Source organism: Athene noctua, chromosome 1 (genome assembly GCF_965140245.1).
Source record: "Athene noctua chromosome 1, bAthNoc1.hap1.1, whole genome shotgun sequence".
NCBI classification, from domain to species: Eukaryota; Metazoa; Chordata; class Aves; order Strigiformes; family Strigidae; genus Athene; species Athene noctua.
This window is the reverse complement of record NC_134037.1, coordinates 164,881,694-164,906,797: the sequence shown is the minus strand read 5'-3', so window position 1 is coordinate 164,906,797 and position 25,104 is coordinate 164,881,694. Positions and strand designations below refer to the sequence as shown.

Here is a 25,104-nt window from a genome sequence, read left to right as displayed (position 1 = left end):
AGGGGATACTCTGTGTCCTGCTCTGCTTCATTGTGCCCCAAATCCAACAATAGCATCTGTTTTGGTAAGAATCCCCATCAGATGAATCCATGAGTTTTCCACTCCTCAGTTATGACTATGAACTCTAGTCCTGGGTCAGCTTCGAGCCACAAACCAAATCTAAACTTAATCTGGATGCAGACCCAGCCCCTTCCCCCGTTCAAAACATGCAGGAATTCCAAAGGCAAATTTTGGAATTTTCCATGGTTTGTGATAGTCTCTGTGGAGCAGCGTGTGGGCAAAGCAAGCACGTAACGTGGCTATTGAAGGCCAGATGAGTGGAAGCAGTTGTTTGCGTTGTGGGTAATACCTTGGAAGTCAATGAGGCTGCTCTCTAGGGAAAACATGGGAAATCAATGGCAGAATCTGGCTCTGTGTCTGTAACCTTCTATAACTACAGGGTTCAGCAAATATGCAAGAGGCAGAACTAGCAGGGAGCACTAGAGAGGCTGCTGCTAGCCCACTGCAGACCTGTTTTCTCCATGTTTGAAACCTTAAGGAGGAAAAAAGAAAGCGAGTGTTAGCTGTATCTGAGTTTCCCATCCTTTGGATTGTTCACCTCTAGGAGAATTTGCCCTGTGAACATCTGCCAAAGTGGAGCAAACTATTCAAAGTGGGTAAAAACTCTGTGCTATTCAAAGGGCTTACACAAAAGGCTTAGCCAGCTACTGAAGCTCATCAAGTCCCCATACCTGAGCCCTACTAGGTGAGCTGAGCGACTGCTTTGGTGGGCACAGGGCTGCCTCCCTGCCCAGGAACACCTGTTAGCCATGAATTCTCAGCTGGTTTTAACCTAAATGCCTCTTAGAGTGTTTTTTCCTGAATGTATTTTGCAAAACTGTCAAACTTCAGACATGCAAGTGTGTATGAAACCCAGTGGTGGAGTTGGTTTGGGAAGCACTGCGTCAGTTTGCCTAGAAACTGTTTCAGACATATATACCACTTAGACAGCACAAATGTTCAAATTCCTTGGCTGCTTTCTGGAGTCCCAGGTCTTTACCTTGGCTTCAAATCTGGATCAGACCAGAACTGCTTGGGAGTGATTTTCCTTTAACAACTACTTTACAGATAATTTACTAGCAGTTCAAGCTGTATATTTACTTTGAAGAGCAGAAACTCCATCTTTCAGATAAGATTACTTCCCTACAAGTAAATATTGGGCAGAACATAAGGAAGGGAAGAAAACTGCAGACAAAATGAAAAGGAAATGGCTGATCAGGCTGTGAGATAGTTCAGGTTGAAGTACCTTCAGAATCAGTCAGAGAGGAGATTAGAGGGGAAAAGAGTTCATGGCTTTGTAGGACCAAGTGTAGTGTTCTACACTGTCTTGTAATCCTTGTATTCACCTGGCAAGGTTACTAGGTTTAGACACTGAAAGTTAATTCAGAGACAATCTGAAGAGCTAGTATAAATACTATTCAGCTAAATGTGGCTATTCACTGTAGCACTGTCCAAAGTCTGTTGCTTGATAGCCCAAACTCTTGAACAGAATAATTAAATCCCTGCCTAGAAGCCTTTTCTCTGTGGAGGGGGTGCTACACCACAGGGCAGCAGGTACCAGGCTTGCCCACTGTTCCTGTGAGAGAGCTTTCAGAGGAGCAAACATTTGTAACAAGTTCTTTTGGAGCGAACACCATGGGAAGCATGCCAGGGTGGGGAACCTGGGAGAGAGACAAAGTGATGACGAGCTGCATCAGCTGCAAACCTGGGTGCCGCATTTCCATGTGGTGCTTAGCTACCCTGGTGACAGACATGTTATAAATACCTCAAGACAGACCCATTTTGGAGGGGTGCCTGCAGCTGTGGGGAAGCTGCAGATTAGAAATTCCAGCTGACTCGTCACAGGCATGAAAAATATTTCCCAATGCCACTCTGTGCTTGGGGGGGATTTTCTTAAGCAGACGAAACTTCACTAGTCTCATCAAACTGCTGTTAGAAAGGATTGTGAGAGCTGCATTCAGCCTGAAAACTGATTACTGCTGTTGTCAAAGCCAGTGTGATGTAATGCTTGCTCTTGGAGCAAAATAATAAGACTAGTGGGGAACTGACTGTGGCTGAGAGGCGAAGGCTCCAGCTGGCTGTTTAATGCCATCACTGGCTTGTGAAATGGAGGGGCCAGTAGAAGAGCCCACATGCGTACCTAGCTACTAGGTCATGCAGTCCAAAATGTGCTTATAGGGCTTATGTCATCCACATGACATTCGCCAGCAGAAGTCTACAGGCAGGATTATGTCACTACACTTATTCCAAACTATATTCAGAGAGACTAAGTGTCTACCTTCAGTAGCATGCTTTAAATTACATTTGACATCCAGTACAATGTCCAAAACATCCCCACCTATTTGTTCCTATGCTTTATGCTCCTAAAGAAGTGACCATCACACAAAGCCTATCTCATGATGGGTTGTCTGTGTAGGTGCCTACCTCATGCGTGATAGCAATATTGACAGCACAGTGCACCTCCTAGGTGAAAAGTGAGACAGATTTTATCTGGAATTATGAACCTCCTAGATCTAAAACCTTTCCAGGATAGACTGATATTACTACAAATGCAACTGTGAAGACTCTTAATAGGCTGAAAGCATTTTCATTTTTGAAATATAAACTTTTACCATCCTGACGTTTCAGCAAGTTCAGTTCCAGGCAGTACAATACCCAGGACACAATGAAGGCCTCGCTCCTGCGCAAACAACGGGAAGCAGAGGAAATGGTGCAAAGCCACACTGGAGCATGCACCTTCCCCTTCATGAAGACATGAATGAGAAATCATCAGGCTGAATCATTTCTTTCTGATAAACGACCCGGTATTAATTAAACCTAATCACCCTAGCATAGCTCCTTATATGGCTGTTAAATTGTTACCAGCTTACTGATGATCATGTTTAGGAAAAGTAATTGGGCTACCTTTTTATTGTCATTGTCAGAGTTTTCCACCCCTCACTACCTTGTTCCTTCCTCCACCACAGATCCCTTACATGTGCCAAATGCCAGATTAACTATTCATGGGGCTGCTGTCTGCCTGAAGGGGAAGAAATCTCCAAACTGAAGAAGGAGGCAGGTGCAATAACCATCTTTAATAGGGTTTTTCCTCCTCATCGATCACTGGTGGTGCTTACAAGGACAAACGAACAAACAAGAATAATATGGTGCAAAATACATTTGCTTCCCCGTAAGTGCCGTTTTTCTGCACTACCACAAAACTCCTCCTTGCCCAGACTGATATTAAAATCAGGCTTGTAATTACTCTTGGGGCCCTGATTACATTCACTCCTTCCCTTTGCCAACAAGTAATGTATATATTTTTTCATATATATTTTATGTGTTCATAAAAATCTATGCCCCACTTGACATCTATTACCTGGATTGAGACTATTCATTCAGCTGGCCAAAAAGGGATGGAAATCTGTGGAGCATTTAATTTGCCACAATCCACATATGATGGTCGTTTGTCAGGTTGATAATATGAACAAATCCAATAAAAAAAGCAATTAGCCTATGGACTTAAATAAAACAAAAGAAAGGGGAAGAAATACCAGGCCCTCCTGCATAATTCTCTCCTATTTATTATTTTTGTCTGTGTGGTCTTGTGATCACAAATATTGCCATTATGGTTTACATTACTTTCCTGCATGTATCACTGAGCAAGGGGTTTAGCACCAAGACCTTCTAGTAAAGAGAAGATAAAAAACAATGCTTTGAAGGTCTCCTCTGAATTCAAATGCCTGAACTGAAAATGGACAGTGTTGAGCCAACTCAGAATTACTGCTGCATTTGCTAGAGCTAGTAATGTCCAGAGTTATTTCCGCTCTGCTCATTTACAAGTCATGTGATTTCATTTCTCCTCTAGCAGCACTCTGGTAAATGAAAACCAGAATTATAATCAAACAATCAATTTTATTACATTGCCACTGTGTGAAAAAGAAGGTTTCAAATATTAAGCAGCATTTTAGATAAGGAGAGTGAGTAAACTGTGACTGCTTCAACAACAACAAAGAGAGAGCATTTAAATAAGTGATTGTGGAAAAGAACTATTTCGTATAGTCAAAATGTAATTGGGTACATAACATGGCCGATCTTCTGATGGCTGTGAAAATTTAATTACCTTCCGAACCACTGAATGAATTATGCAGCCTCTGATCGCTGCAGAACAAAGTTTATAGGCCAGATTCACTGTTGGCACAAGCAGTTACATTGGCTTCCATGGAGTTGTCATCATTTGTTCCAGCGGTGAGCTTGGCTTGCCATCCCTGCAGCATGGATTGAGAGTCCTTTGAAGTCAATGGAAAGGGTCTTTGACTTCAAGGGACTTTGGATCGTGCCTGGTGTACCATGTGTTTTGCCAGCAAGTGAATTAGTTATACTGCAGATCACCATGTACATACATATTTGGTGTCGTGACACGTACTGACCTGGGAGTGGGACTAGAAATGCATCCCTAGCAGCAAATACTCTATTTCTGTAACGCAAGCCCGCATTTGGAGCTAGTCTCTTCACATTTAGAATATTTCCACTCAGTGCCCAGCCCCTCAGTTTGTTTGCAGTATAATTCCTTCTAGTGTGTTATTCCATCACCCCCTCAAATCGCTCAGTAACTGCCTGAAAACTGAAGCTATTTTAGATGAAGCTTCATCGGAAAAGATGTGGTTATAAGCTAACATATTCTTGCCCTGCACCAGTTGTCTGTTCTCTAAACCTAGCTGTGAACATAATTTTCCCAAGAAAGCTTTCTGGCAGAAGTTAGGTAGGAGAAGGATGATGGGGAGCAAGCTCATGCATTTAACCACCAGTTAATAGCGTTAAATTGCAGAGCTTGCTCTTGTCAAATACTGTCCAACCTGGGTAGAGAAGGTACATGTGAACAATGCAGTGACTCCAGTCATCACTTAACTAAAGAAATGCAGAGAAAGTACAATGAAACATGAAGCTTTTCATAAGCTCTGCTTCCCAATGACTTGGTGGGGTGCATCTCTGCACCTCTGCATCCCATTCAGGATGCATCACCTGTGTTGTTCTCAGACAGACCTGTATCCTGTCCATCCTGGGCCTGTGGATGGAGCCACCGATCACATCAGTGGAAATCCACCTTTCCTGCTGACAGTCTGAGGGAGAAAAAGGATTTTAACTTGTCCATCCCAGCACAACAATGTTTGTGGGAGAAGGAAGCCAAGGAGAGAGGAAGACTGAGCAGACATATAAAAAAATAACCAAAGGCTGTCCTATCAGTCAGGAATGGCAGCATGGGCTGACCAAGGGAACTCAGGAGGACAACAAAAATTGTGCTGCTAACAGTGGTGTTTATCTCGATGGACAAACATCAGCATGAATTTGAACTATCTCCTGGATGGTAGCAGGATGAGCTAGAAAATCTGACACACACCACTTCTCAGGTAGCATCAAATGTATTAAAAATGTTTACATGCTTGATGTGACCTAATTGCAGCCTCACTGAACTAAAACTCAGGTGTCCAGCTTTGACATTTGGTATTGACACCTCCAGCTTTGACCTGCTGGGTTACCCTTGCTGTTTTGCTATTCTGTGCCACAGCTTCCCAGTTACGAAGAGGAATGACAGTAAATCACAATGACTGCTTTAATAAAGCACTAAAGAACCTCCTCCTCTAAAGAAGAGCAAAAGCAAAATAGCCAAAGTTACTATTATTTAGCAGCAGTATTCAGGTATGAGATGGATACTTGGTAAATGGGATGGTGATATCAGATTGCAGGTTTAAAATAGACACTTTTAGAATATGCAAGTCCGCAGATGAACTTGTGAAATACCAGTTCAGTCACTGACAATGGATTAGCAATGAATTCTAAGTTCAAATTCCAGCTAAAATGCCAAATTTATCGTTGTAAAATATAATGTTTAAACAAACCTGTATCTGACACCAACTGATCACCACAATACAGAATTAGAGCTGGCCACAATTCTTCGGGGCTAGCGTGAAACTACTGGAAGTTTAAAGCTTTTTCATGTTTTGTCACAATCTTGTTAATGGGCTTATTATGGGGGTTGTAAAATTTCATTACAGCGCATTCATTTCTTGAAGAAAATGAGGCTCATTTTTCCAGTGGAAATAGCCTGGTCTTGATGATGCTTCTCTCTACGCCAGAGAAAAGGTTCAGCTGGCTTCTTGGAACAGCTTTATGGCCTCTTTGCAACGCTAGGCTGCTGCAGAAAGGGGAACCATGGAGCCAAGAATCTGGCCTCTGGATTTCAGTGACATTAACACCCAGAAAGAATTCCTGGGAAGGACCACTTCCACGAACAAAACTGGAGCCATTCCTCGCAGTCTGGGACTTGTCTGCACATGCAAATAAATGCATCTGGAATAAGATAAGGTGTAAATTTAAAGTAGGAGAGTGGTAAAATGTAGTAACCCATGTGGCAATGTGCTTATTTCTTTTTTATTTCTGATGGAATCGGTCATGAAAGTCAGTGAGGTTGATGCAGGGAAAGACACCCGCATTCCAGTCTCACAGCGTCCACGTGTACTATGACTCCAGACTGAGTTACTTGGAGTTGTTAAGTGATTGTGCTGGAATAATTCCATGTGCAGACAAGCTCTCATTTTTCTGTAGAACTGGGGAATGGCAGAAGTCTATCAGGGAATAAATTCATCTTGTTTATTTCCTCCCAGTACTAAAAATTTGCCCAGGCTTGTGAAGTTAGTATAAATAAAATCCCCAGGATAAAGGAATCAGTGTTTTATTAATGGACATTTCACAGCTGAGTAAACTTTTTTGCAACGTATCAGCTGGAAGATTCAAAACACAAGTTTTCAAAACGTAAGTTTTGAGTGTCTGTTCTAGCTTTCAAGCAGTTTGGTTGAAGGATAAAAGATCAGCTATCATATTCACCCTGATATAAGCCAAAAAATGGGTTTAGGGCAATTTTCTAGGAAAAAAACCCCAACTTGCCTTATACTAGGTGCAATTCATTTGAAGAGGAAAGCAAGTCTCCATTCTGAAGTGCTACACATTTAGAGAAGGTATTTATCTGTTCCTCTTTTTCTTTCCTGTCTTTTGATAAACGTTTTCCTTATTTTTTTACCAGCCATAAATTGTCATAATAGGCACCCAAGTCTACAGCTTTTAGACATGCTTCATGTACATACAGAACTTTTAGAGATGGCGTTTTTTATTCACTGATATTTCAGGTCATTTGGTGTACAGAACAGAACCTCTCAAAGTGAATTCATGGAAGAAAGCAGAGGAGAGAGGGAGGGAGGAAGAAACTTGGGTATCTCTTTGGAATTACTCTTAACCTCCATTCTGACCTTCCCCAGACACTTGATAGTATGCACTGAGATTGAAATTAATGATTCTGTCACATGAATATGAGTTGGACATGCTTTGGGAAATGAACATTGCCTAAACCTTTGTTTCTCACAGAAAAGCAGCTATACATCTGCAGCTTTACAATGAAAAACTATCTTGACTTATAACAAGCATCTTTCATAGGCCACTATGGTATATACTGTTCTTTCCAAACTTTGTCTACCATCAGGGCAGCATTTATGATACTTTTTTTTCTGAAAATAGCAATCTAGTTTTTTCCAATAACTAGCAAGATTGGCCATTTAGCATGAATCACCTAATTCATTCCAGATCTTGGACTTTGATATTTATTTTAAGAAATTTCTTATTTTGGAGCACAGAGAAGGGTACATTTCACAGACCATTCTACTGATTTCATTGGGTAAAGAATGAATAACAATTCCCTCACTTGACAATTGTTTTTTAACTGTAGCTGTTAAGTGAAATCTTAGTCTGTTTATGATTCAAGCATGTATCTTTGTTGCAAAGGAAAGGTAAATTAATTAGGATCCTAGTTAGCATTAGATAATTAGGTGCTTAATATGAGCAGTAGAAGGGAAAAGATGTTGAAATAGGTCTATGGGAGGTGAACAATTTGTACTGTAAAAGCTGTTAATGAGTGCTGGAGCCATCTGACCTCTGCTAAGTCTGTTTCTCAGACACCTCAGCCCTTTTTAATGTATAGCAACTCAGACTCGCTGCATTTTAGTTTGAGGCTGGTGTGTTCCCGAGAGAGAGTATATATACAGTGAGGGTGGCTGAAGACAGCTTTATGCTGCTGTCCCCATCAGACACTTCTGCTCTGCATGAAAGTCAGCAGAACAGAACACACATCTTGCACCTCCACAGTGCAGGATCTTAGCACCAGCTTACTTCCCTGAGCTGGTTTTGGTTTCATCAGAGCCTGCACATGACTGAATCTTAGCTGGAGTCTCAGTAGTGACAGGCAGTGCTCCATTCTGCTGCTGGTCCTGAGAATGCTGTTCCTGGGCAAAGGAGAGGAGTACAGTCTTTGACCACTCCGAAAGATTCATGGCCTGTCAGTCATAAATCACATGTTCTTAAACACTTTCCTCCTCTCAGTATCACTAATGTCAGTCATCATGTCATATTCTATCTGGATAAACATTTACAGGGTATAATAAAGAAGGAATGAATTTGACAGTCATGCAGTATGGTGGGCTGTACAGTGACCACTGCAGAATTTATTGTTAAAGAGGAGATGCAAAAAGCATATGTGTGTTGCGCTACTTTTGGAATTACATTGTTTTGCTGCATGTAATATGTGCTAATGCAGGACAGGGCAGCTCTGAACAGTCTCTGCTGAGGGAATACATGACATCCTGGAAATGTTCCAAAAGCTCTTTCAAGCCATTTAGGTACAAGATGTTCAACCAGTACCTATTGCATTAAAAGGGTTCTTGGTAATCTAATATTTGCAGAGAGTATCTGCTGAAGGCTGAGCAGGCAAGTCAGGGTAACATTCCTTTATTCATGTAATCCCAACACATGAGTGTGACCAGGACACGACTGCTTTGCAGCCAAACAGTTTATTAGCAATGAATAAGCAAGAGCTAGAGCATACACTATGCTTTTTTAAGCTTCTCTCCATCACCGATTTGATAGAGTGAGACTCATCACAGAGTCTTACCTGTTCTCTTTCAAGATCAGACTGTCATCAGACTAACACTGAGCAAACACATTCAGAAGTCATCAGGAACATTTGTTCAAATACAGAACTTGCATTCACTTTTCCCAGACCTCTGAGTCATCTCAGCAAATATGAGAGGTTGTTGTTTGTTTTGTTTTGGGTTTGTTTTGTCTTTTTTTTTAACCTGGCATCCTATGGAAGTGGCAAATGTCCAGTCATACAGCCAAGTATGTGTGTGCATGTTTGTTTTTTTTTTTTTTTCTCTCAATTTTTCCATTCTGCATCCCCTCCCCAGTATCTTTTGGACCTAATGAATATTTGCTGTCTTACATCTCTTCAGAAAATTAGAGAACCACATTTTTCTGAAGACCGCTATGTTCCCCTGTCAAATTCTTGGCTTTCCACAAATATTGTCATCAGTTTGGAAGATGAAGTGTGACATTTGTGAAGGATGGTGGATCTGACTGTGGCACAGTCAGCCTGCAGTGTCTGGGGGTTCATTTCTTATCTTCCTAAGTCACTGAAAGGAAGAAACAGATATGAAATTATGCTTCTTCAATCACCCACTTCCAAAGAAAAAATAAATTAAAAAAAGAGGGGGAAAAAATAACAATAAAGTATTGAAGCATAAGCCAAAGCAAACAGTTCAGAAACACTCCATGGACTTAAATGAGTTCTCATTCAGCTGCGTACTGTACAAATCCAAAGGATTAAAAAAACTCTAAAAATGTTCTGGTCACTCATGAATAAAAGAAATAGGAGTATGTCGTGTTTCTCAATAAATTTTAAAAAGTAAATTTTGATCTACCATGACTATTTTCTTCTGAATGGTCTAGTGACTTGAATGGAGGATTTACTTGAAGGACATACTCATGCACTTAGTGCACACAGGGATGTGGGGCTCCACTGCTTTCTTTTGTCCCTGATATTTTAGATTCAGATTTCATTTAAATTTATTCATAAAGTTAGTACATTTTAGAGACCAGTATAACCATCAAACTCAGTGGTTCCCAAAGTGGTATCTTCCATGTGTGGGGCAGGGAGAGGAGTGAGAAGGTGCTGCTGCTGGCTGTGTAGGGACCTGACCTGCTAGAGCTGTGAATGCTCTGCCCTGACGCCCTGGGGACCAGCAGACAAGAAGGCTCTCACACTCTCAGTCACCATGTGGGCAGGACAGTACTAACTCATGAGTAAGGCAGCTTTGGGATGGTCATGAAGTTTTGCTTTCTGCTCCATCCTGTCAGTATTCAGCTGAGGTAAATCACCACAGTTACGTTGACACAACCAGAAGAACTTACCACAAGCAGTGAGAGGTTGTGGTTTGCTGGTGATTCATATCAGATCCACATGTCATGACATTTTTCCACTACAATTCAGTACTTTGCAGCTAAGCATACTGCTCCAAGGCCACTTCTGGTCTTCTTAACTTGTAGATAGAGCAATGTAAGTTATGCTTGCACAAAAGCAAGAAGGAAAAGTACAGATCATTGCGAAGAAAGACTGCGTTCTGAAGCTGTAATGAATAGCAGAGCATTATATACTATACAATCTCTCACTACCTGATGAAGGTTTGCTTTGACTTTGACAAAGATTTCTAGTGTTCTGTTTCTTCTCTTCTTTCTTGACTTGTACAACTGAAAGTTCAGAGAAAATAATTTCTGTGATGCTTTTTTTCTTTCCAAGATTTTGGCTTATGGTGTTTTTAATTTAGGATAACCTAATGACTGGAATGCTGTAGTGAAAATAGTGACTGAACCTTGGGATTAGTGTACATGGGGATTTAAGTCTCTACCTGCTTCCTTAGCTCCCAAAGTGAAGATCCTAAAAAATTACTGCTCAGCAGCTGTCAAAGCCTGGAGAAGCCTTGTCTCTAGGCTCCTAAAAGGTTGTGACAAAAGTCCCACATAAGTACATTGCTGCAGCTGGGTACTCACAGGATTTCCTAGATCTGACACTCAAGAAATATGTAGGCCCACTGGGACTTGGCATGTGTATACCCTACACGGCTTAATGCACTAGGATTTATTGGAAAGTGTAATAACAAACAAGTTTATTCAAATCAATGGAATGCTCACCTGAGAGATACAAATTGGCATGTCTCTATTTCCAGGGATGGGAAGAGGATGGTGAGAAGGGCATCAGTTCATCATCAGATATTTCTGGAGAAGAACCAGCTCACTTGCTGTTGGTGAAGCTGCTTTACAGTTAATACACAGCTGAGACTATGACTTTAGGAATGATCTGAGCCCTTACACAGATAAGAAAGAATTGGAGTGTATGTTTGATTATGAAAACATGGAGGCTAAGGCTTGGCAGAAGAAGAGTTAAGAGACCTGCACTCTTTCACCTCAGCATCCCAAAGCAGTCTATGAGGTGACTGCAAAAATTTATGAAGCATGTTTCCTTGCAATGAAACAAGTGTCCAGACGAAGTGAAGGAAAATTGAAAATTAACAAACAATAATTTATACATTAACATCCTCTATATGTGGTTGCAGATGAAAACTTGTGTGACAACACAGCATAATACACCAGGAAATTCTTTCCAAAAATGCTAGGCGATTACCATGGTTTGAGAAAACTTGGTCACATTGTAGTGGGTAGGGAACCTTCTTGGATTAAGTTAAATCGCTCTCTTCGGACAGGTACTTGGATCTCTGACTTCTCACACAGGAGAGCTAACCATCTACTTAAGTGAGCAGTTTTAAGTCTCTCATGCTCCCCCTTACCACTACCACCCCCTGCAGTATGTGCTCCCTTCTTCTTGGTGCCATGGCCATCTCTGTGATCAACTTGCTTCATGCCTCTTTAGGCACAAAGCCAGACTCATTTATTGTATAGAATATGGCACACTGAAGGAATGCATTCCACTAGGCCACACAGTGCCAGGAAACTAAGCACATTAACAGTAAGCTTGATGATGCCAAAAGTCCTTTCATCACTGCAAGGCTTGGTGGCTCTCAGGCCAAGACCTGGCCCACAGACCCCAAACTCATACTTAATACAGTTCTTCCTTGCCAAAGCTTTAGAGAAACAAAATCTATAGAACTCAGAAAGCTACCAAAGTGATATGAGTCAGAAATAATTTCTAAGTCCCATTAAAAAAGCTGACCTACATATAATAGGCATGCTACATGTACACCACTGCTACCTGGTTTGCTTCCTGTAATCTGACCACTTTAGTGACCTTTTGAGTCCCTGAGTTGGATGCAACTGCTTATGCCAAGCACTCAGCTCTTTCAACATCTCTGAGGTACCACACCCTCTCCCCGTGACACAAAGAGATCAGGAGCTGCTCAAATGAAATTCCTTTATTAATGGAATGGTTTTAATAGAATAAAAATGAAATGGATGAAAGGAATGCTTGTCCTTAACGGTTGCCAGAAAAAGTAAATATTGTCTACAGACATTATACAGGTTTCTTTTAACCAAAATTAAATATGGTCCATAGCAAAGCAAGCAATCTGTAGAAATGTACTGTTATGCTGCTATTACAAACTATTTACATTCGATAAAAAACAGGTGTCTCAGAGCCAGCTTTAACCTTAGTCGATTACTGTTATGATTCTTTGTATGTTGCCCTCATTTCCCCTTTTTACTATGATATATAAATCAGGCATTAACAAGGTTAAAAAAGTGAGTGATCACAAAACAAGCTCTGAGTAGCAGACACAGAGAGCGATCTCCCTTCCTCACCACCCAGCACGACTACTCTGTCACCCTCCTTCAAGATTTAAGGAGTTTATCACATTCCTGCAGCTCTTCCCACACCCAACCATTTGTCTCTCCAATCAACTTACTTTAAGTGCCAGGAATCTCTGTGAAGGCAATACCTGGTACAATAATATACACTTTAAATATATGTATTTAAAGGAGCATATTTTTGTCTAGCAGTACTGTGTGCTGTCTCTGCGAATACATGTTCACAGTAAAACCATGTCAACTAAATATTTGAAGGAATCAGCACAGTATATCCAGTTTCACTTTCCAAACGGAAAGTGGTATGTCTGCTTTTAGTGGTGGTATAAGGCAGCGACTTAATACAAATCCAACTTTGCTAAGTCAAGATCATGGACAAAGAAATCCTGCCTAATTACAAAATACTTGATTAACAGCTCAGCCAAAGGAACAGGTTTACTATACACCAAACGTTTTTGCTGGAAAGGACTTCACTGCTGGTTTCATAGAAGACATACATCACAGAGAGCATGTTTTTTTCATTTTGCAAAAAGGATTAATCAGAACAGTTTGTCCATTCAATCAAACATTGCTCTGCTGCAATAACATTGTTCTCAGTTCCCTCTCTCTTTGATCCTCCTGCCTGTATTTCTCCTCTAGTTTTTGTTTTTCAGAGTCCATACTATAAAAAGTGGAATCTGTGCTTCTCCTAATCTTCTCAAACTGACTGAAATCTGCAACGTACTTTCCATTTGGAGAGAGAGAAACCACAGGCACGAACTCATAGCCCCAGTGAATCTCCTCAGGGATGTAGGAAGTCCTGCTTTGGCAGACAGCGCTGGTAGACTCCACCGTGGCGTTCAGAAGCACCACAAGCTCGAAGTCCTTTTCCTTGAGATTTTGAGGTGTCAGATCTCTCAAAGGGCTGCTTTCATCCAAAATATGGTAGAAGGTTAAAGGCAAAATGAGAAATGGACTCTCTGAAGAGGAGTCAACATTGAACTTGACACTGGCTTGATTCAGCAGGATCCGCTCCCCTTCTTTGGTTTCATATGTCTGAAGAAGCTTCCCAGACAGCTGACACTGTATCAGAAGACTCTTCCTCATATTTGCTACTCTGATCACCAGGCAAAGTTCTCCATTGTGCTTGGTAATGACAGCACAGTGGCTGAATTTAATAGTCTCTGCCCGTTTTTTAGGTCTTGCAATTTTAGCCAGAAATGTCCCTGTGATGAAGATTTCAATCAAGGTGGTGATGACCAGTTGGGCCACAAGTAAGAAAATGGCATGAGGACACTCCTCTGTAATGAAACGAAATCCATAGCCAATGGTCGTCTGTGACTCCAGGGAGAAGAGGAATGCCCCAGTCAGAGAGTCTACATTCTTGACACATGGCTCACGCTTTGGGGTGAATTTGTTTATTTCTAAATCACCATGAAGGAATGCAATGGCATAGTAGATAACTCCAAAGAGGAACCAGGTCATAACAAAAGTAGCAGCAAATAAGGTGAGTTTGTACCTCCACTTCATGTCTATAACTGTAGTCCACAAATCTTGAAGGTAGAGTAGGTAAATGCCATCGACTTTGTCTATGCGCACGTTGCTGTGACCGCTTTTGGACATCACACGGGGTTTGTGTGCCTTGAGCATGGCAGTGTCGATGCCTCCATTAACCAGAGGGATGCGGGACATATTAATCTTTGTGGTTTCCATTCTCACTGCTTCAGTCCTAAGGAGAGAATAAAAGAAGATTGTTACTTAATGAAATCAAAGCACATAACCGATTCTGAAAGCATTTGAAAATGTTGATGGAGAGAAGGCACAAACATAATCTAAACACAACAGCAGTGAATAAAGACAGTTGGAATATAAAGTTATCATCATACAATTTGACATTACAAATAATTTTATATACATTTTCCCAGTTTAAAAAAAAAAATAAATCATTCTTTGATTCTGGTGGCCACTAAATATGGAGAAGTAGGTTTCTTTATGATAGCCTGCAAAAGAAATTTGACAAAGCTGAAATTTTATATTAGTACTTTATTTCTGTAAAATGCATTAAATTTTTTTTCTTACGTTTCTCTAGAGAAGAGGCTCTTTTTGATTACTGAGCAGGTTTTCTTTAATGCCCTGAAGAGAGACATCTGATCAAAATTAAAGTCTCGTCAATGCTTGGTTTAGAACGCAGATCCAGCACACCGCCTCTGTCTCTTCCTGCGACGGAGGCAAAATGAGCCAGACCAGCTTTCACTGTGAACAATTAACTTCCACAAGTGATTTACTCAATCGGATCTGGCTCTTTGTTACAAACCTACAACTAACCTAGAGGGAAACAAAGCAGACCTGAACACATCAAAGTCGAGTTTTGGAAAGGAATATTTACACCTGAAAACACTTCGAAGCTGTTTGCACTTTACAGCACTATGATTTTAAGCTGTCTAAGGAAAAAAAAAGGAAGCAATTCACAAAGTCAGCATTCTAGCCGTGGGCCCTGACCTGCGCGAACCCAGCAATCATTGGACCACCCGACTCCTGAAGTTTGTTTACTGTGCATCAGTCCGGATGGAGAGTAAGTGTGCGGACACTCAGGACTGAACAAAGCCCACAGAGTGAAGCAGAACGGTGCCTGTGCCAGTTTGATGAGGCTTGCAGGACCAGACAGTGATTACGTAGAGCAAGGACAGTGCATGTTATAGTCGTTTCCAACAACAAAACTTCCTGCTGATAAAAACAACAAAGAAAAAAACAACCCATGCATCCTTTGTGCTTTGGCAGGTCATACAAAAAGCATTGTTTTGTTCCATTGTTTTCCTCAAAAAGAGCCTTAAGTAAGGGATTCGTTTTCGTGAACCACTGAAAAAAAAAAAAAAGAACGTCTTCCTTATAGCTACTTAAAAGAATTTTGCAGGAAGTACAAGATATATTTGTGGTACACACATGTGCCAGTCCAGGACATCAGCATAATTGCTCACTGAAGTACCTTTCCTGTTATGTCAATCAAGGAGAATTTTTGTTTATGGCCATACTCATCACACCGTTGCAGGTTTTCTGGGAAAGGGTAATTAAACTTAACTCACATTAACACCTGTAGGTCATTCCAATTTTGGTTAAATCACCAACATTTCTCTTCCATAGCTTAGGAGCCATTGCCATATATATATATATAAATATATATATATATATATATAAATAAATATATATATATATATATATAAATATATAAAAGAAAGGAATGCATCAATGATCCCAGTAGGAGATTCCTTATGTGACAGTCAAATCAACACAGTGCGCAGCATGTCCGGATAATAAACAGGAAAAAACCTTCAAGTGATCTGAAAAAGAACAACGGGAGGAAATGGGGGGGCGTAGGAGGGGTAAGGGTGGGAAGAAGCGTACATGCAATTGCTCTTTAGACAAACTCAAAATCAAGCACGGCTGTCAGTGCATGGTAAATATATGCAACCTCTAATGTGAAACCTTTTAGGAAAATGCATACTGCTTAGTGAAAAGCCTCCATTCCCCACACCAAGCCTCACACTGGATAAGTCATGGATATAAAATATGTGCAGAAATCTGTCTCCAGATATACACATCTTCCTTCTCCATAGCCATTGCTTCCAGGCACAAACATTACATTGTCAGAACAGATTTCACTGCTACAAATTGCTAGGCAAAGAGATAGCTGGCCTCTCCAATCCAGTTCCAGGGACATATCCCCATCCCATCCCCCTGCACAGCCTACCTGGACGCCTACTCCTGGGAGCAGCTCCCAAGGGCTGGCGGCTCCTCCTTCTCTGGAGGCCACAAGGATGGAGACAGCCAAGTCTCCACCTTTCCTCCTCAGTGCTCCAGCTGGTGGGCTTAAGCTGGTGGGGCAGGGACGGGGCTTGTAGGCTTGGCAAAGAGCAGACTTACCTGTCTTGTGCACAAATAGTGGGCCTGTGTGTAATAAATCTGGCATGTTTGGGATACGCTGGGCATGCTGTGCACAGCAGCTCTGCCCCACATACACTGTGGCTCTGATACTGCCTTCATATACCCAGCTTGGTATGCACACACCACACCATTCACCTGCAGCACCAGCTGGGTCCACAGTTTCAACCCGCACAAGGGCCTGGTAAGAGTTCTTGCCCTGCCTCTGCTCTGCTCTGCCCTGAAATACATTGTTCCCTGTGCAGGAGCCCTGAATGGAGAAAATCCTGAGACTGCAGCCTGCCACATTTCCAGACCCAGTGGAGGACACCTAACATCAGACATACTAAAATGCCATAGCAGAAGAGTTACCCCCACCAGATGGGAGACAGGGAGGCAGTTCCAAGGCACAATGTCTTCCCTGGGCTATGCCAACAGATGGACAGCTGCAAAATTTGCCATTTCAGGCTTAATCTGAAAAGTAAAGCTGTTCTGCTGCCCTAGGCAATGTCTGGCACGCTCCAGACTGTGTTTCAACTCACAACCAAAGCCGTTTCTCACTGTGCCTTTCTCCTGTCCCCATGTGTAGAGTTGATCTTGCACATGTGAGGTCAGCATGGCAGAGCTGTTAGTTTTGGAGTCTGCCATAGATGAAAGAGGCTGTATCAGAGCTCCCCTGTCATCTTTTGTGTCCTCCCTTGATTTGTATTTCTGTATGTGACAAAGTTACTCAGCTTTACAGTGATTTCCTGAAATGGATCCCAGCCAATTTCTGGTGCTTTTTTTGGTAGTAGGGTATTTTTTTGTGTTGATTTGCTTCCTATTTTTTTCTCTTACATCACTTTTTCCTGTGTGATCCTGAATTCCTCTAGTGCTTTTTTCCTCCCCAGGGAAATTAATCTTGGTTTCCTTTCCCTGCAGAAATACTTCACTTTTTCTCTGACACACTGATACGGGAAGAGAGGATCTGTCACGCTGTCTTGGAGCAGCACTGCCTCTGCTCCCCTCCCTTATCACTGGCAGCAGCCAGCAGCAGTCATCTGGGGAAAGAAACTCTGATGAAACCAATAGCGGAACAAAATCGGGCTTCAGACGAGGGTTTTCCCCTGTCATCCACTTCCCCACTGCTTCCTGAGTGAAGTGACCAGTACGATATCCCACAATAAATCATTCATGGGTGTCCATATGTATAAACCCCATGTTATATATAATACCTGCATTACTATTTCCCATCTTATACCTTACACAGGCACCTCAGATACTCTACACCCTGACAACCATTCCCAGGACCTCTGCCGAAATCTTTTGGTTTGTTTGGTTTCTACTCCTTTCGCTCTAAATCAGAAAGCATGTCTAACACAGTAAGTTTCTATAAGCAAACAAGCCTGAATCAAAATAGTAGTATACATTTTTAAATTAAAAGAACATCTACTGTCCATTAACTAACTGATAAAGTATTTTTTATTACTGTAAAAAAACCCTATTGAATCTGTAGCTGCAAATAAAAGTGAACTGAAGTAGAGTTAAGGAAACAGATACTTCAAGAGGGAAGAAAATAAAACTGTCTCAGACTTGTCTAGGGCTCTACTGTCCTGTGAATTATCTCCTTTCCTCACCAGCCCTTTGGAACAACCAAAGGAAACTCCCCATCAGCACACATGCTGGTAAGGAAGTTTAGTGCAGACAAAGTCAATAAAACATAGAGCTACATACCAAACCACCAACCATGAATACCTTGATATTAAGGTAATTCCAGCAGCCAGGGATATAACAAGCACATTAACACTGCTTCCAGAGACCACATTTTCAAGAAGTCAAAGCCAGCTTGCATACATGCAAAAATGTTCCTGTTGCATGAAGCCAGATTTGCTTGTGCAAGATCTCTTTTGGCAGACACAACTGATTAAAAGTGTACAGGAGCATGACTTTTCGAATGGCCTCAGCTGTTTGGTTTTTCTCAAATCAGATAAGCTTTGCCACTTGAGCAAACCCTCACGCACGCTTCATTGCCACTCTGATACAGGGGCAAAATTTGAACTGTTTTTTCAACCAGCATAAACCATTAGCAGGCTTGGCATTAAAAAAAAAAAGCAGGGGTGAGGAAAGAAAACATTGAAAAGAACTACATAATCTTTAGATCTTTCCTAGGTCTTATGTGGTTCAGTAGGTTATAAAAGCCCCTCCTGAATTCTCAGTGCTCTGCCTAGCATGAACACCCTCCTCCCTTTGGGCTATGAACCAGGTTATGCTGCGCAATTGTCAACCAGCAAAATCCTCCTCTGTAGCTGAGTTATGGAATACGAAAAGAGAGAGCAGAGGTAGAGGGAGGGAAGGAGCGGTTTCAAAAGGATGCTCCACCTCCACCACCAGCTGCAGCATGCAGTCATACAGCCAGATACTGCCGCTCTGGACTTCATAATTGTCCCTCAGTGCTAGGACTGATCAGTGTTGAGAGTGGTGATAGGCAGGCTGGCAGTCAGTCATATTGTGAAAGGTGCTGCCTTTAAAAACTAAATTAATGCCTTTTTATTTTCTTTCACAAAAGGACTGAGCCAAGAGAACTGTTAAATACACCCCTCAAGTCAAAATCGGTTCCCAAAGCTCTGCCTTTAGCTCTCCATCCTTCTATAGAGCCACCTGTCAGCACAGGGCAGCCCTGTGGATGGTGACTGTCCCCAGGCTTGGGCACCCAGGAACAGTAGAAAGCAGAGTCGCAGCCGAGCCTGCAGGCAGGGTAGTGTCAGGGGCTGAAGAGCTGACTGCATCAGAGGTGGGGGTGAGTGGCATGGTGGGGGAGCTTGAGGCATGTTTTTCAACACCCACGTCAGGGCCAGGGCAACACCCATTCACAGACCAATGTTCAGAAAGTGAATATCCAAATCCATCTTCATCTCTCCTAGGCTGCCTGCCTGACATCTGGCCATGGAAGGTGAGTTAAAGCTGGAAAAGTCTCATGGTACATTGTTTCTGAGGGAGATGTTTACAGGAATCTTGTTCTTTTCAAGGGCGGGATGTAAGGCTTTGCAACAACTATTGATTTATGTAGATGAGCCTTGGAAACTACAGTGATGTAAGCAAATAGGAAAACAACCAAGCAGGCAGAGAGAAAGCAAGAGATGACTTAAAGCTTATTGAGGTTAATGGAGAAGCTCCCAGTGATTTCACAGGTCTCTGGATCAGGCCTCCAAGTGTAGAAAAAAGCACATACCACTAGTGTCTGAACAGCTAACACACTGCAAGTGAGCCATCAGTCCTTCCAAAAATCTGCCCTCCAGCCTCTGCCCTGGGCTCTGCAGATGAACAGGGGACTTGGCTGTACCGAGCCTTCAGTCCAGGAACCTTCATGTACACTAAAGTCTTCTTTCAGAACTGATCAGTTTCTGAAACTCTCCTTTTTGTGTTTGGTAATTTGGTTTATATAATGCCACTGGAAAAGAGAGAAAGGTTCCCCAGAAACCTGTTCTGCTTTTTTTATTTTTACAAATGGTTTTCTTCAGCAGTGCAACATTCAATACTTCTGAATGTCTCCCTTGCTGGCATATTGTTGCTTCAAAATCTTTTAAGTTTCAAACACTCCACTAGCACAGTTTAAGCATTTAAAAACTGCCTCTGCTGTGATGCTTTTCCCACCCTCTAACCTTTTCCTCGTTCTTGCTGTGCAAACCTTACCTGGCTCTTTCTACACAGGCAAGTCTAAACAGACTCTCGAGAGCCTGTCCTTTCTGTTTCTGGGGAGCTGGGTGCCAGAATTATTCTGCAAGGCTGAAAGGGACATTATTGTTGCATTATGCTTATCAAACTCACACCCTGTACTTCCACTTTCATTTACATCTTTGACCTGATGTTGGAACATCAGTGATCCCTCACAGTAGGCCTCTGGCACAGGAAAACATCTCAATAACACTACAGAGAAGGAACGGAGCTAAGGGAGGACAGGAGTCTTGTCCTATCCCAATCAAGGTAAGGAGTCAATACTAAGGCCAGGACCAGACCTTCAGAGAGCTTAATACCTAATGTTGTCCTGTTCTGCAGGCACTGCCACTATTTCTTCATTCTTCACTTCTAGGATGCCTTTGGGGGCTTTTAGTAGCCACATTCTGTCCTCCCTTCTCCCTTAGGTATTTCTCTTTTCCATGAGAGTATCTCTCATTATCCTATTTTCCCCCATTTTGCTTAGTATGCCGCTGCTCTCCTCTTTCCAGCAGAGTACCTCATTTCTGGCTCTTCTTGTTTAGACATGAGATAAACTAATCCATTTGGTATCTTATAGGGTGCTTTGTGGCATGCCCAAATGGAGACTGTTGGGCATCCAGCAAAATGAGGTGCAGAAATGGAGACACCTGTACGTGTGGAGCACTTCCAGCACAAAACAGAAGCTGGGCAGGGATTTTCTGCAAAATAGTTTTTCACTTAGTCAACTAAAGCCTACCTAAGTCCTACTTAAGTACTTAATTCCCTTTTTGGGAACGGGCCCTTTGCCAGCCAGCGGCTCTGGCCGCTGAGAGAATGTGCTTTCACACAGCTCCCACCGCCTTCTCCATCCTGGCGTGAGGACAGGCCACCTTGCTAGAGCACAGCTCCCAGAGGAGCACTGGCTGCGCTGCTCTTTTCTCTGATTTCAGGGCTGGGGCTCAAGGTCGCTGAGCTGTTTTCCCAGAGGCCTATTTTACTTCTCTTTATGCTTACTTATATACTGCCTGGTATAAATCACCTGGCTATAATCTGACCCCATGAGCTCATGTGCCAAGGGAGTTTCATGTTTCTGTACACAACCAGGGGACAACTGTGTTTCCTTCTAGTATTTTAGCCACATGATGGTGGGTTTTATAACAATATAGAAGATAATGAGTCTGAACCCATCTGCTGCTCGGGTTGTTAAGTCCAGCAAAGTTCACAGGGAAGGGAGCCCCTTCCCAGGTCAGTATAGAGCACAAATGTACTGAAATGGGCTGCTGTCTGTTTGCTGGGACTGTCATTCCCTGCTCACTGTAGGTTGGCTGTGTTCTTGTTTTTCCTTCTTTCACAGCAGGTAAGGGACAGCACCTTGTTTTTAACCTCCACAGTATGTACCCATCACTTCGCAAGCTGGCAGATGCCTACTCTACTACTCAGTAATAGTAATAATAAAGTTAAACTGAGAGTAACTGACTTGCCAATCCACAGTTGGTTTGAAATTTGCTGGTTTTGTTTCAGACCTGAAGAAGGGTTAGTGGGACAGAAAGTTTGTCTGCTTTCCTTGCTTGTTTGTTCGTTTTTTTTGTCTGAATTCATTTCTGGTCTAATAAAAATCTGCTTTCATTTAAAAACAAATAAGCAAACAAAACCAAAACCAGACATTTACTCTAGATTTTTAACTTAAATTGTCAGCAGGTGGCTGAAAATGAACAGTAATGTGCCTAGTCATGGTTATGCAAGAGGCAGGGAGAAAAGTTAGCACTTTGCTGATAGTTCATGAAAGCTGGCTAAAACATCTGCAGTCTGCCTTCCCCAGGGCCACTTCTTCTCCCTGTTTCTTAGCTACCACAGTTGGTACATGAAAGATATTTATCAGGCAGCAGTGGGATGTTTCAAATCTTTTAGAGAGGTTTGTGCCTCTTTTTCCTTTCTTGGAGTACAGATACCCTGAGCCTCAAACCCAGCATTGGACACCAGGACCCAGCACCAGCCTTGTCTCACTCGGAGGAGCAGTGTCTTCAGCTCCTACCTGTATGCCAGATGTACAATATGAATACATCCAGTGGCTCAGCAGCTCTCTTTTTAATTATCATTTATGATGCCAGTTCATCGCGTGATATATGCACTGTATCCCAGTCAAGTTGGGTTTTGTTTCTTAATTAGTCATTGCACACCAGTGCTCTCATAGCTCAGTGTAGGTGTGGCCGTGAGGTGAGGCTCCCTGAAGGGTGTCAGGCTTCTGCTGTGGCAGATTTTTTAATGTGCTCTCTCCATACAAAAGCTGCATTTCCTGCAAATCAAAGCACTCCTCTAGCCCATACCATGAGACATTATGCTGGTGGAGGAATGACCTTAGTACCCCACAAATATCCCACTGTATGTACACATTCACAAACACTGGCCAAATAAACACGTCTATAATTATCCATCTTTATGCAGTCACTAAATCTCAAAACTGGAATACCAGTCTATGAAAAGAATTTTCCACCAAAAAAAATATTTCTGTGCCTTTTACATATGTAAAAACCTCAGTAGTATTGAAAATAATCATAGGGCTGCAAAAAGCAAGGAAACTGGCAAAGGTAAAGAACATTTTATTTAAAGGTCTGTATACCGGTAACCTTTTGTTCATCTGGTGCCTAATGTAGACAGAATCAAATCTAACTGGGGAAATAGCACACCTTGACCCAGCAGGAAGGTGAATGCTGTTACAGTAGTAAAACTTCTCCTCTGGGACAGTTTCTGGGTCTCTCTTACCTGTGTGGTGTAGCTGCTTTATGCTGCTTCATCTAGGCAGAGTAACAGTAAATGCAAAGTAACCTGCTAATTAAGCCAAATCTGTGACTTCTCTGCATGGCTAGGACATATCCCTGAATCTGGCCTTCTGATTTTTGCAATACTACAAAGCACATTTCCAAGAAAGAAGGATAGGTTTGTCATGGTTTCATCTTAAAACTTGTTACAAGCTGATTTTCTCAGGAAGTTATTTGGTTATGAAGAATTGCCCTACCTGTGTGAACAAGTTCATGCTGTGGAAAATATTTTCAAAAAGTGACTCTTATTTCATGCTAGCAAAATGCAGCCTCTGAGATGAAGTATCCACTTCCCTCACCCAAACCAAGTGATTCTTAAATTGGATGTCTTTCTCTCTGAGGCAAAGCACAGGTGATACTACTTACTTATTTTCTGATAATGGATTACTTTATTGTGAATTACAAAGTGTGGCCAGTATTCTCTTTGAGAGACACAGCAGCTTCAAAAATGTTAATTCCTACTCCATTTTCTTTGCACTACAAAGATTTCAAATTGCACCATTTCCCTTGATTGTCCAAGTCTGATAAACAGAGAGCAAGATCTACTTGATCTCAAACAAATATTTGGTAGCTACTTAATAAAAACAAAACGTTAAAACTTTTAAATGCTGGAAAGAAAATGCAATAGTGTCCAATAAAATCAGGACATATGATATTTCACAGGCAAGCATATATATATATATATGCATTTACATAGAAATAACAGGTTCAGTTTTACTATTTAAAATATTACTTCAGTGTATGTGTGTTTTTATAAATGATGAATTGCCTATTCTGCAAAGCTCAAGCAGTTGCAAATGTAGAGTATCAATGTGGCAGATTTTTGTGTATCTAGAGTCAGTTGTGAATCTGATTCTTCTTTTATGTACATTTTCCTTTGTGCCATTATTGCCCTTAATAAAGTCTCTAGATCTTGACACAAAATAATTTTCCCAAATGGCAAGTCTCGAACACATCTGCAATGACCAGCAACCACAACCTATGCTTATGGTCTCAGAGCAAATTCCAATCCTAGTCAAGTCACCCCTTGATCTTTGCCAAAGCACTGCCCAAACAGTCACAACACAGTCCCCAGGAGGCCACTGGTGTCACCCTGGGGCTCATGCATACTGTCCCCATCCCCATCTCCATCCCTGGCCCCATCCCATCCTGGCTCTGCCTCTGCCCCCAGCCAAGCACTGCCTCCTCACTGGCCTCACAGAAGGCAGCCATAGCTCCCTGCAGGGACAGAAATGGTCACAGGGGTCCTATAAACCTTTAAAATGCTGCACCGGGATATAAACCGGGACCTTTCACCTGCCTCTTTGAAGTGATCAGAGACAAATTAAAAATATCAGTGACACTCATATTGGTGTAGGGTTGCTTATTCTCAGTACTGCCCAAGAGTTTTATTTCAGGGTAGGTTTCTCTTTTTTTTTTTTTTTTTTTTTTCCCTGACCAATCCATGGATGTGGTTAATTTAAGGTTTAAAAGGCTTTTTCTCACACATACACACACACACCCATATATGTTTTCCACTGAAGTCTGTGCTTTTTCCTAGACCCACCCAAATTCCAGTACATAGCTTACTTGTGTGCCAAGCTTTCATACTCTCCCTGCAGTGAATGGAAAAATGCCCTTTTTTCCACTTCTGCACATTTTGGGGGGAGGAGGAGGAAAGCATGTAGAGAAGAGGGAGGAAAGACCTCCAGAGGAGTTTAGATATACCTGTTATTTCAGAGCAGAAACAGGAGATAGTTCCAGCATCATTCATGGGAATAATCTGTTTCTGTCCACAGGTGGAGGGGCATGGGGTGCAAACCCCACTGCCTGCTTGGGACTCAGCTGTATTAGATGAGTGCTAAGAAGATTTAAAATTTAAACATCATAGAGTAAAACTAGCATAATCTGCTGTCTGGTATGTGTTTCCTTTCTGTTTATATGAAGTACTTTAGTAACACTCTTGAATGCACTGATATTTTATGAGGGGGATAAAAAAAAAATAAATCAAAGCTTAATGGTGAGAAATGTTGGA

General features: G+C 41.9%; 1 protein-coding gene across 3 annotated transcripts in view; it reads right to left on the bottom strand.

Annotated features, from left to right (window-relative positions):
• Positions 1–12,310: 12,310 nt before the first annotated feature.
• Positions 12,311–25,104, bottom strand: part of KCNJ15 (potassium inwardly rectifying channel subfamily J member 15) — a 35,756-nt gene continuing 22,962 nt past the window's right edge. For 2 of the 3 annotated variants that reach the window (XM_074929181.1, XM_074929189.1), the window contains exon 2: positions 12,311–14,416. In XM_074929181.1, coding sequence (XP_074785282.1) covers positions 13,270–14,400 — 1,131 coding nt within the window. In that variant the 5' untranslated portion in view covers positions 14,401–14,416 and the 3' untranslated portion in view covers positions 12,311–13,269. Of the gene's footprint in view, positions 14,417–14,766; positions 14,908–25,104 lie in introns of those variants that run through there. The other variant, XM_074929173.1, reaches the window with a different exon arrangement.